At 40.3% G+C, this 12,557-nt stretch overlaps 1 protein-coding gene across 1 annotated transcript in view; it reads left to right on the top strand.

Annotated features, from left to right (window-relative positions):
- Positions 1-12,557, top strand: part of LOC137529037 (sodium- and chloride-dependent neutral and basic amino acid transporter B(0+)-like) — a 78,235-nt gene that overhangs the window by 46,417 nt on the left and 19,261 nt on the right. Inside the window, exons 8-10 of the mRNA XM_068250921.1 lie at positions 1,106-1,334; positions 4,005-4,130; positions 10,469-10,587. Of these exons, the coding sequence (XP_068107022.1) occupies positions 1,106-1,334; positions 4,005-4,130; positions 10,469-10,587 (474 nt within the window). The remainder of the gene's footprint in view (positions 1-1,105; positions 1,335-4,004; positions 4,131-10,468; positions 10,588-12,557) is intronic.

Raw genomic sequence — 12,557 nt, 5'->3', positions numbered from 1 at the left:
CGGAGCTGCGTTCCCGGATCCGGACGGTCACACGAGTGTGAATGGATACATTGATTAACAATGTATCCATTCACCATCCGCTGTGTACGGAGCGTTCCGGGTCCGGGGAAGCCGGACCTGGAACGCTAATGTGAACCGGGCCTTAGGATACCCGAAGTAACATGTGACAAGATAAGATAGACATGGGTATGTACAGAGCCTTGCACACAAATAACTAGGCTCTCAAAAATTCATTTTTAGGAGAAGGAAGATAGATATAATTGTTTATTTCTTTATTTATTTAGTTTATTTTTGCCTCGGGTGTCCTTTAAAGCCTAGAACACATATTTAATTTTGATTGGCCAATGATTGGCCATTTTTACCACCTCCATATAGTATGAGGGCCAACAGAATTTGAATACTATAATCAGATTGTGAAGGTAAGCTCTCATACTACATGGAAATGGTTAAAAAAAAAAGGCCAATCAATCAGGGCCGGGCCGAGGCAGAGGCTGGAGAGGCTCCAGCCTCAGGGCGCAGTGTAGGAGGGGGCGCAGAATTCATTCAGCTGTCATTCCTAATTGTGTTTGAAGCAGAAAGAAATAAGAAAAGGGGATACATAGCAGTGACTGCAAGCCAGATAACTAGATATTAAGGTGTTGGGGAAGTTGTGGGCCCTGTGGCCCTCTTAGTCTAATAGCAATCAGTGTGTGACGGCTGGGGTGGGTGGGAGGGACGGAGGGGCGCACTTTGGTGTCTCAGCCTTGGGTGCTGGAGGACCTTGTCCCTGCTCTGCAATCAATTGGATATGTGTGCCAGCCTTTAGCCTCCAGAAGGTCACCACTGCAATAAGCACTATCTCCTAAGCTGTCACATCATTGCATTCCAGCAGTGTATGGGGAAACAAAGGATTAGCATATTCAGCAGTGATGCATCGTGGGAGACATCATATGCTCACTCCAATCTGAATAATCACAAATGCCTTCTGTTTTAACAAGGCAAACTTTTGTTTTCCTCTGCAGGAGAAATGATGTAAGAGAAAAATAATCTGCTTTCACTTGTACTTGTAATTATGCATGTGTTCTAATGGTGCAGTGTTGTTGTTCTATTTCCTGCTTGTTTTAAGGTTTGGAAAGATGCTGCAACCCAGATCTTCTTCTCGCTCTCCACGGCCTGGGGAGGGCTGGTAGCCCTTTCTTCCTATAACAAATTCCACAACAACTGCTATGCAGATGCCATAATGGTGTGCATCACCAACTGCCTCACCAGTGTGTTTGCCGGATTTGCCATCTTCTCTATATTGGGTCACATGGCATTCAGAGCACAGAAAGAAGTCAAAGATGTAGTGGATTCAGGTAATGGAAACTATTCTATTGGCTGTATATGACAAATACTGTTTATTGCCCTTAGAACTGTATTTGCAAATATATGAGTAAAAGTATTACCAATGTCAATTAATTTCCCTCTGTGGATTAAGCAAGAAATATCATACCTCCCAACTTTTTGAGATGGGAAAAAGGGACACTTAAGCCACACCCTCACCACGCCTCTAGTCACACATACCATAAAGATTTCATAAGAAAAATGTTTTATAATTTTTTTTCCGTCATAAACTGTTTTATTGTTTTTAGAACAAAATTAAACATAACATTGCTTTAGTTATAGATATTATCAAACGCACAGGATTATATATCTATTAACTTGTACATTATCATAATGATGGAAAGAATCATTCATATATATATAGCTACATGTTGCACCATAAGGCCTGGAACCCACTGAAATCCGCAAACGCAAACCGCAACCGCTAGCATTTTGTCTGAGCGGTTTGCAAGCGGATTCATGCGCGTTTTTGCTCGTGTTTTGCAACATTGTATTTTTTTTCCCAGCGTTTTGCGTTTTGCGTTTTTATCCTGATTGGTCCTGTGAATTATTTTTCATTTTGTTACAGTGTGCTGAACCGCAAAACGCTAGCAAAACCGCTCACTTTAGGTTTTGCTGAGCGTTTCTGCTAGCGTTTCAATACTTTACATTGAAGCGCTAACGCTCCCAAAATGCTGCATGTCCTGCGTTTGCGTTTCTGAGAAACGCAAACGCTCCTGTGGAAGTTGCCCCATCCATTAATATTAGCCCAGCGTTTTGGCAAACTGCTAGCGTATCGCAGTGCTGCCAAAACGCTGCCAAAAGCACTCCTGTGGGTTCCAGCCCTAACAGTTGCTCAGATTGGACAGGAACTTGGCTGGTGTTTACTAACCACATTGGTAACTAGCCAGTGTACTGTCTGTGAGGGATTCTTCCAACGGATCCAGAGGGTCTCTATGACCCCCGTTGGGTATTCCTATAATCCGCTGCATTTACGTTAAGGTGGTGATAGTCCATTCGGATTCTTTATCCATTAACATATTTTTCTAAGTCTATGATGCCAATAATAATGCCGATAGTAGCTTGTATAGATTTTAACCTTATATTCCTGATACAGTATCCAGTATATCATCGAGTGCGATTGTAGCATATGGGTAACTGGTTGCTGAATCAACCAAAAAGTAGTCGAACATAGGAAGAACGAAAATGTTTTATAATTTAAACCACACTGGTGCTTCCTATCCTGGTTCATTTTCATTCATAGTAACATTTTAAAATTAGTAATAGATCAATTTAAAGGTTGGGAATAAAGTTTAGAGTCAATCAAACACATTTTTAGTATAGAAATATATATATATTTACATAGAAAAAGGGACAAAGTCCTGAAAGAGGGACAAATGATGGTGACAGAAGGACAGGGCTCCCAAAAAGGCACTGTCCCTCCAAAAAAGGGACAGTTGGAAGCTATGCAGAATATACAGTACCATAACTTTCTATAGGAATTGGTACTATAACAGAGATGTGGTGTTAACTGCTTTGTTATAGGCCACATTCACAGTGCCCGTTGCGTTCCCTGTGACAGCAAAAACGCAATGGATTGGAACAGTGCGCCACACGTTATGATCGCGATGTGTTGGGTACAGTGAAGCCTACAGTCAATGAAAAGTATGCTTCATGTTTACTGCTAACTGGTGCATTTAACAGTAACACTCTACATCCAGTGCATTATCATACCACAACCCGTTATACCGCAGCACACCCGCTGCACTGTGAATGTCACGCATAGGTGGTGTATTGCAGTGCAGAAAGCGGCATTACACTGCATCGCACCACTGCAAACATGGCCTGAACCGGAACTGAAAATTAAAATTCAAAATAAACATAAACATGTCATACTTACCTCACGTGTAGTCTACTCATCAATCTTTATCCTTTTTCGCGCCCTGTTTTGTCCACTGTGATCAATACAATTCTCTGTCCTCCATTTTGAAAATGAACATTACCCCATAACAGCTTCCTGGTCAGCAAACTGTTAAACTGTTATATCGCCCACTTGAGCCATAGGGAAACATGGACATTACCCTGCACTTTCAGTTGTAACTGACAGCAGCTGATATATATAACTGACACCAATTAGTATATTTTCGTTCTGACAAAATATTGAGAGAAAGTGGCGGTGAGGTAAGTATGTAATATTCATTTGCAGCTACATCATGCATTTATTTAAAATAATTTTACTCAGTTCAGGTTCCCTTTAAATATTTCAGGGTCCAATGCAAAGTTAAAATAGTGCTTTCAGTATCCTACCAAAACAGAAAAAAAAAAATTTAGAAAATATTTTTAGAAAAGGATTAAAAAAACTCTCTTGGGATTTCATTTTGTCATGATCCGAAAAGCATATTTTCATGTTTTGGCTATCTGCTGAAATTTCAGTTTTTTTTTTTTTATTATTTTTACAAATCACAACAAACTAATAATCCCATAAAATGCTGTTGCAGTTTTTTTGTCATATATGCCTTATGAAGATAGTAAAAACCTCCCGGTTAATCACCTGACCTGTATGAATTAGATGTGTCACTAATGAATAGGCTGTAGACCTAGGTACGAGCCCAAATACCTGTCATATTGACTTTAATCCAATCTATTATTGTCTTTTACTCTAGGATTTGCCTTGGCATTCATTGCATACCCTGAAGCCTTGTCGCAGCTTCCTGTGTCGCCCCTCTGGTCCATTCTCTTCTTCTTTATGCTGCTCACTTTGGGACTTGATTCGCAGTTCGCCTCTGTAGGTGAGTATACCTCATAAACTTAAACATTTAGCAAATTGGTCCCTCCACCCAAATAAACAACAATAATAAATGTCAATGAAGAGGAAATGGTTAATAAATCAACAGTATTATTGTCTCTTTTATAAACCTGCTGGAATAGTTCACATATCCGCATCTCTCACTGATAGGAGTTACAGCTGAGTAATCAGAATTATGTAATGTCCCTCCTCACTGAGTCAAGCAGTAGGATTTATGCTGTGGGAAAAAATACTGGTTTGATAAGTAAGGATGTGATTTAGCATGTATGTCCAATTATCGTCTGCAGCAGGGGAAACCGTAAAGCAGCAAAGCAGTGCAGAGGCTGGAACTGAGCTGGCTGTTCCCAGGAAACAGAATTTCAAAATGCCAATATGTTCATAATTACAGCAGAGTGGGGCGATCCACAACAAGCTTATTTTTGCCGTAGATCCTTATCCCTCCTTACAGGCAGAGTTGGATCATCCAGAAAAGCAATTCTAGGCATCTAGCTAGAGCTTGGAGAGAGTCTAGGGGCCTGGTGGATGCTAGCCCCTACCAAATCTAATTAAAAGACAGGTGACCATCAGTGCTGGGCAAAAAGTACTATCTTGCCTAGGGCCCTATTTCATAGTAATCATTTTCTGCTTGTTCATTTTTCTGAAGAACATTTCTCGTACCAACCTAATTAAGGGTGGAGCACTATTTAGCTTGCACTTTTCTGATTGGCTGCTCATGATCAGGTGATCATTTCTCCCAGTTGCAGCCTGGGTAAGCCGATTATGACCAGCTATTCATAGTAGTAGGAATCGGCTGCCTAGTGAATCGGTCATGTGTCTTTCAATTAATCACCCTTGCAGGAGACACTTCTAAAAAGGGATGTCCAACACCAGTCATCAAGAGCCAATGTCCACACACAGGCATTGGCACAGCTCAATTTAATTGATGGGACTGATTCAGGAAAGGTGTGGACAGTGGCGTGGATAAGGAGCTTTGGGCCCCAGTACCAGTTTAACATCCCCCCCCCCCCCATCCCCAAGCATAGAATTCTATACATAACAATTCATATGGTACAACAAAACCTTCCAAGGATATCCTCAATATAACAGGTGTAAGCAGAAGGGGAACACTTTGTTAATGATTACCATTCAAAGTATATATAGAAGTGGTCATTTGCAGCATAACACAATTGAAGAGCTCCATAGAACTATTTAGGTGACCATACCTAACTTCATATATAGCCAGAACGACCATTAGATTGATCCCTCTCTGATCGAATCTTTTGAGAGAGGGATTTATGCTTTATTGCCTGGTAACACAGTGCACAGTTATTTCCAATAGATTGCAACCTGAAACCTATTGGAAATTGTCCCCGCGCTGCTGCCACCTGCTTGGCTGCAAACCCCCCCCCAAGTGTTAATGTCTCCTTCAACATGCCTGTGCTCAGTGAATCTCACCTCTCCACCATGACTACTGGCCTCCTCCCAGGTTCAGTGTTACCGAGAGCCCCAGTACCACATGTTGTGACATCACGTGGAACAGGCACTCACGGTGTCGGCAAACACCGGAGGAGGCCAGAAATAACACCGGTGGATAGGTGTGCCTTTAGGGACATCAGGGAGGGCAACACTAGACACTTGAGGGAATACCGGCAGGGAGTCTGTTGGTTGTCGCAATATCAAATGCAATTAAAGATGCACACTTGACTGAGCCCTTGTAGGTAGGGGATTGATTGAACTGTGGCTGAAATCAATAAGGTGGCTATGTTGCAGAATCAATTTTCCCTAATTTAATATAAACAAACCGGAAGGTTGGTCAGTCGGGCCACAGTATTGAGTAATGAGTAATGTATGGGTACCCTTACAGTTATCATGTTAATTCCCTCCCCCCACCCTCCACCCCGGCATTGATTATCTGACTTTTTGATTGACAACTGAGCAACAAACAGATCATCATTGTAAACCTAGTATGAAAATCACCAATCTGAATTATTAATTATGAGCTGAAATTTCGTTTCCGGAATTACAACACAAAGTTTGCAATTATGACACAAAAATTGTAATTCGTAATTATAAAAAAAATCGTAATTTTGGAATTTGTTATTTTGTGTTGTGATTTTGCTTTAAATCTTAATTGTGGCCTCAATTCACGGAGCTTTATCAAACATTTTATCAAACGTTTGATAATTTACCTCATGGGTAAAATCTAATTTTAAATTAACTAAGGTGTTATATATTTATCGAATGTTTTATCGATAAAACGTTCAATAAATATATAACACCTTAGTGAATTTAAAATTAGATTTTACCCATGAGGTAAATTATCAAACGTTTGATAAAGTATTTGATAAAGCTCTGTGAATTGAGGCCTTTGTGTTTAAAACGGAACTGAAGAATACTAAAAAAAAATAAGAGTTTCACTTATCTGCGACTCCTGCCAGCCCCCTGCAGCCGACCTGTGCCCAAGAAGTTTTCAAACAAGCCTCCGTTCCCCTGCCACGGCTCACTTTTCTTCACGTAGTAGAAGTTGATTTCTAAGTCAATGTCCACTGCGTCTTGGCCATGCTTATTCTCGTACGCGTTCCCTTGGCCAGGGGCATCCTGCTCAGTATGAGAAAATCTCGAGGACACACACGGCCAGGGCTGCGCAGTTGCAGTGCACACCAACTAGGTGAAGTGAAAGTGAGCCACGGCACGGGAATGGAAGATCAGTATGTCACATCGCGGGCACAGGTCGGCTGCAGGGGGCTGGATGAAGCCCCAGGTAAGTGAAACTCTTAATTTTTTTTAGGATTCTTCAGTTCCACTTGAATTTCGAGTTACCTGTAATTTTGTAATTCCTTGTAAAACAATTATGGGTAACGCGGAATCATAACATCGTGTTTTACACAAAATTTCATCTCTAAAAATGTCATCCCTAAAATTACTCGTCACTACGAATATGTTAGTAATTACAACAATTTAATCATAGAAGCAATTTCAATTACAAAAACGATCTTAATTAAGAAAAATGCGTATATGGTCGTGATTACGCAAAATTTCGCAAATGTATTCAGGATTATGAGTTTCATCATTGTAATTGGAATTACAGAAATTACACAAATTTTGCGAAATCTTAATTAGCACATTACATTCTTCCCTAGCAATGAATGTCGATAGCTCCAGTCTGCGTTCTATTGTGGTGCAAGGTGTTGTAATGAGATTTCACATGCCTACGGCTGTCTGTCTATTTGCATGGAGCTGTATTACTGCGCCTTGTCTCACTTGCCCTGCAGCCTCACCCTGCCCTGCTGTACAATATGTTCTTCTAACACTAACACTGTGTGAAAGCTCTGTACAGGCATCGCATTATCCTCACTTGACTTGTTCAAGGGAGAAACTTCTATATGCTTGTAGAGGTTTTTGCCACCATCTGCAAATGATCCTGTTTAATGAACAGCCAAGTTGCGTTTTCTAACAGAAGGTCATTGTATTACCCTGTGGCAGAGGTCCTCCTCTTACGTTCATATTTCTATAGGAAATACCATGCATGTCCAGCTGTCCCAAGCATGCCAGTTTGCCAAATATCATCTAATGTGAGTACTAGATTGTGTCGCATTATCGTAATTTTGCATCAAAATTTGCAATTACAATGCAAAATTGTAATGCAAAATTTTGGGCAAATTTGTAATACATTTTGTACATAAACATAATTATGTTTCATAATAACACACTTACACATAATTATGCAGGAATTTGAAATTTCATTGGAGGGAACTAGTAAAAAAAAATTGTCAAAAGGACCTCGTGTTTTTTTTTTTAAATAATCAATTTGAATTAAAAAAAATAAACAAAACCGTTTTTAAACTATTACTTGGCAAAGTAACATTATACTGCAGTACACTTTAATATATAGCGAGTTCCATAAACGCATTTAATAAAATGTAAGTAAACGGACAGCATAAGGTCCCCCTCCCAAGCCTCTTTAACCCCTTGTCACTCATGTTGGCTGGTATATCTAGTATTTGTAACCCAGACCATGTGGAGCTATGCACCCTGAACTATACCAGCTCGCATGGTCATGATGGGGAAGACATCTAGAAGAGATAAGCGGGAACACCTCTCGATCTCCCCCCAACCTCCGGTGCCCTGTATAAAATCAGTATGGCACAGTATGTGTATGGTCATAGTTTAAAGAGAACCTGTACTGAGGAAAAATATTTAAAATAAACACATGAGGTAACTTCAAATGAACATTACATAGTTACCTTGCCATCAGTTCCTCTCAGAAGCTCAGCATTTTCTTCTGACAATAATCCCATCCAGTTCTGACAATATTTTGTCAGATCTGAAATAGATCAGTTGCTGTCAGTAAAATATCAGTTGCTGTCAGTTATAGCTGAGAGGAAAACGGATGTACCAGGTAATGTTTATGTTTCCCTATGGCTCAAGTGGGTGATGTTACAGTTTAACTGTGTGCTGACCAGAAAGCTGTTATGGGGTAATGGCTATTTTCAAAATGGAGGACGGAAAATTCCCTTGATCACAGTGAACAAATAGGACGCGGGACAGGAGAAAGACACTGAGGAGTAGACTATATGGAAGGTAAGTATGACTTGTATATGCTTATTTTCACTTTTATTTTCAGTACAGGTTTTCTTTAACAGTCACGTTACTGTTAGAAAAAAAAGTTACCCATATACAGTTATGGTATGTGCAAGTATGGTCGTAGTTTAACTGTTAAAAGTTACTGTTAGCAAAACAAGTTACAGGCAGCAGAGCAGGCAGGTAGGTTTGGCAAGGTGTACAGCAAAAGGGTTGTATACAAATGAAAGAAAGTGATGGCTTATGAAATCTTCTTAGTATAATCCAGTGCAGTACAACAGTACATTACAGTATATCCCCAATATGGCTAAGGAGACCTCAATCTAAAACTATATATTTTCTTCAAATGTTAATAGGAAAGGATTAAAAAGGTTTTTACAGTTGGTACATTTTTATTTCTTTCTATATCCCCTCATGGAAATATTTTCCCCCTGCTTCTTGTCCTTGGTGAACCTGGTACCAAGACAGGAAGTGAAGCATGTCTCAAAGGCAATACAAAATAATTTTGAAAAATATTTTAACACCCCTCCAGTCCCTATTGGCATCATGCTTTTAAGTTCATCATCCTTTTGAGATTACTTATTGGAATAGTAAGACCAGCAATTAACTGAAGGGAACTGGCACATGAATCCATATTTTTCATCCTGTCCTGATTAGAGTAGAACTAGGATGACCCGGTTTAGCTGAAAGCATAGACAACAATTTTGTTTGTTGCTTTTGTAGTACATAACAGGAGTAGTTGTGTCGCCAATAGTGGGCAGGGCAACCTGTGACAAATATTGTGTGACAAAGTTCCAGCGCTCTCAGTAGTGTCTTTGGGGGACTGACCATTTGAGCTGGCAGATTAGAAGGCCAGGCAACCTATTAGGAGTTCTACGAGATCAGGAAGCGGGGTCTGTCACTGATGTCTGGGGAGGCTTTTATTTGTGCTGCAACTGTTATATTTACCTTCCCTCACACCTCCTTGAAGCCAGAAACCTCTCACCTAGCCCTGGGCCCTCTCTACTACCTCACAATTAGCACTTTGCCAGGCACACCGTTAACTTCAAATGTAAGAAGTATTCTTTATTTAGTGATACAAACCATACAGAGGGTATAGAATGTAACAAGAATAACAGAGGCGCCAACAAAGGATAAAAACAATTAAAATTCATTTAAAAGGAGGGAAGTGGGTGGACTCACCTCCCTCAGGTAAATAATGACCGGACCAAATGAGCCATTATTAATATAACAGTAACATTTATTAAAATCTCCAAGTGTGCAACGCGTTTCACAGTCCACTATCCCGCTTCATCAGGCAATCATGTTTAGAGAACACGATAGGTCAGTCTCATGGACCAAGCGCCTCTGTCTATAGGGTATAGAGGGTATAGGTTGCTTCAACTACATCCAGCTAAGTCCTCTGCATAAATCTGGGACAGGAAAGTATCTGCCTGGAGTTTGTATGTTCTCGCTATGTTTGTGTGAGTTTGGTCTGGGCACTCAGATTTCCTCCCACATCCTACAATTATATAGATAGGTTAATTGGTCTCGCTCCACCTCCACCCCCCCAAAAAAAGACCTTCGACTATAATAGGAAAAGACTGGTTGTGGTAGAATTGGATTGTAAGAGCCTTTGAGAGGCAGTTAGTGATATGACTATATACACTGTGAAAGATGTCAGTGCTATATAAATACACAATAATAATACTAATAATTGGGCTTTAAAGAAGGTGGATACCCCTGTATGATACAAATATAAATAGTTACCTTCTTTTTCAGAAACCATAACTACCACGATTCATGATGCATATCCAAAAGTGATGAAGAAGATGAGAGGCATTATCACTGTTGGAGCCTGCATTGTATTCTTCTTACTTGGACTTGTCTGTGTTACCGAGGTAACGTTTGGCTTTGCTGTTTGGTTTTTTGTGCGGTTGATAATATGTTGGTACACTTTAAAGAGGAACTCCAGTGAAAATAATGTAGTAAAAAAAGTGCTTCATTTTTTACCATAATTATGTATAAATGATTTAGTCAGTGTTTGCTCTTTGTAAAATCTTTCCTCTCCCCGATTTACATTCTGACATTTGTTACATGGTGACATTGTTACTGTGGGCAGGTTATGTAGCTGCTGCTAGCTGTTTTGGCTGTTAGAGACAGCTGTAAACAGCAATTTCCTGTCTGTGAACCTTGTTACATTGTGGCAAACTGTCAAAAGTACCGCGGTCCCAGAGCTTCTTGTGGGAGGGGTTTCAGCACAAAATCAGTCATACAGCACCCCCTGATGGTCTGTTTGTGAAAAGCAATATATTTCTCATGTAAAAGGGGGTATCAGCTACTGATTGGGATGACGTTCAATTCTAGGTTGGAGTTTCTCTTTAAGGAAAAAAATGTACTTCTGAAATGAGCAGTTATCGTGTTGCCAAATGATCATCCTGATGAAGGGGCAGCATTTATAAAGAGGAAGTTCAGACCAGTATGTAACTCACTTTTTCTCCTGAGTTTTCACCTAAGTGATATTTTCAAACTTGTCAATAAAATGCATTTTAAATCACCTGCAAGCAAAAAAATGTTAAAAATAGTTTTGATAGTACCTTGCCACCCACTTTTGGTATTTTTTCAATTGCAAAGTTCTGAAAAGTTATTCTAAATAGAAGATGAAACATAACATTATCTCCTAGGAGAAAACTCAGGAGCAAAGGTTAATGACCTATGGGCCCAGGGCAGCTAAGCAGGTAGTAGAGGTACGTTTTTTACAGGTTATATTGTATGTTGCAAGTACAAAATGCAGTCCTACAAGCCTGATACTTCTGCTCCCAAGTACCCATAAAACTGCTCATAGATTTACAAGTAAAGATCTGGGAAGAGGAGATCAGGTAAAATGATTATTAAAAGGTTTTAAACAAGAATTTTACCTCCAATAACGGTCACAAATCTTATGTAAGATATAGATAAAGGCTTTATTATGTCTGGTTTACCCCATGAAAAGTCCCCCCGATTAAACAGATAATTTCCGACAGGTCCGATCAATTTTCCGATCGATTTTGTGCAGAAGTGATCGGATCAAAAACCTGATAGGACCTGTCAGCAATGATTGATTTGAAACTGGGATCTCAAGGGGCAATTGCATGGTGTGGCACCTGATAAATATCAGTCATCACCATCGTGGGCTAAATTTTGCCCCTATTGCTGATATTTCTATGAGCGCCTTTGGCTTTTCCCAAACTTCCTCCAGTTCTAGACTTTTTACTGACTGAGGCAAACTTGCAAAAATGCCCCCCCCCCCTCCCATTTGGAATGATCGCACACCACCCAACAATTTACTCTGCTTCATTTAATGTTCTCACATGACACGCTGCACATCAACACAAGAGCACACTGGATGGCTGTGAGTCTGTGACAAGCAAACTGCTCACCCTCAGCTACTCCATTCCTTTTCAGTCAGGACAGCAGTGCCACCTCCTCCCTTATGCTGTGCAAATCAAACACTGCTGCTTTCCTGCCTCCTCCCTCCTCACTAACTGTCAGACTCCTCACACAGCACAACAAGCTGCTTTTCCCCAGTGATGACCTGTTCACCTCGCTCTCCTCTCCTTTCTCCTCCTATTCTTGACTGCATGCTGTTAGTGTAAACACAGTACAAACATGCTGCCCCTGTAATCTCTGCGCCTGATGCAAGTGTTTCACCTTGCTTCATGACAGAAACGGCCCTGCTGCTACTTTCCCAAACTGCCCTTGCATGCGCTGATAATGAGGAGATGATCTGTTTGTGCCAGGGAAGACACAGAGAGATGATCACTTGACCTGTTATAAAACTACTGGAGAACATTTAGATCATGTCTGTGGATCTTACTATACCATCAGTTTG

Source organism: Hyperolius riggenbachi, chromosome 8 (assembly GCF_040937935.1).
Source record: "Hyperolius riggenbachi isolate aHypRig1 chromosome 8, aHypRig1.pri, whole genome shotgun sequence".
Taxonomy (NCBI): domain Eukaryota; kingdom Metazoa; phylum Chordata; class Amphibia; order Anura; family Hyperoliidae; genus Hyperolius; species Hyperolius riggenbachi.
The sequence above is the reverse complement of the archived record's forward strand: the minus strand, read 5'-3'. Positions and strand labels throughout refer to the sequence as shown.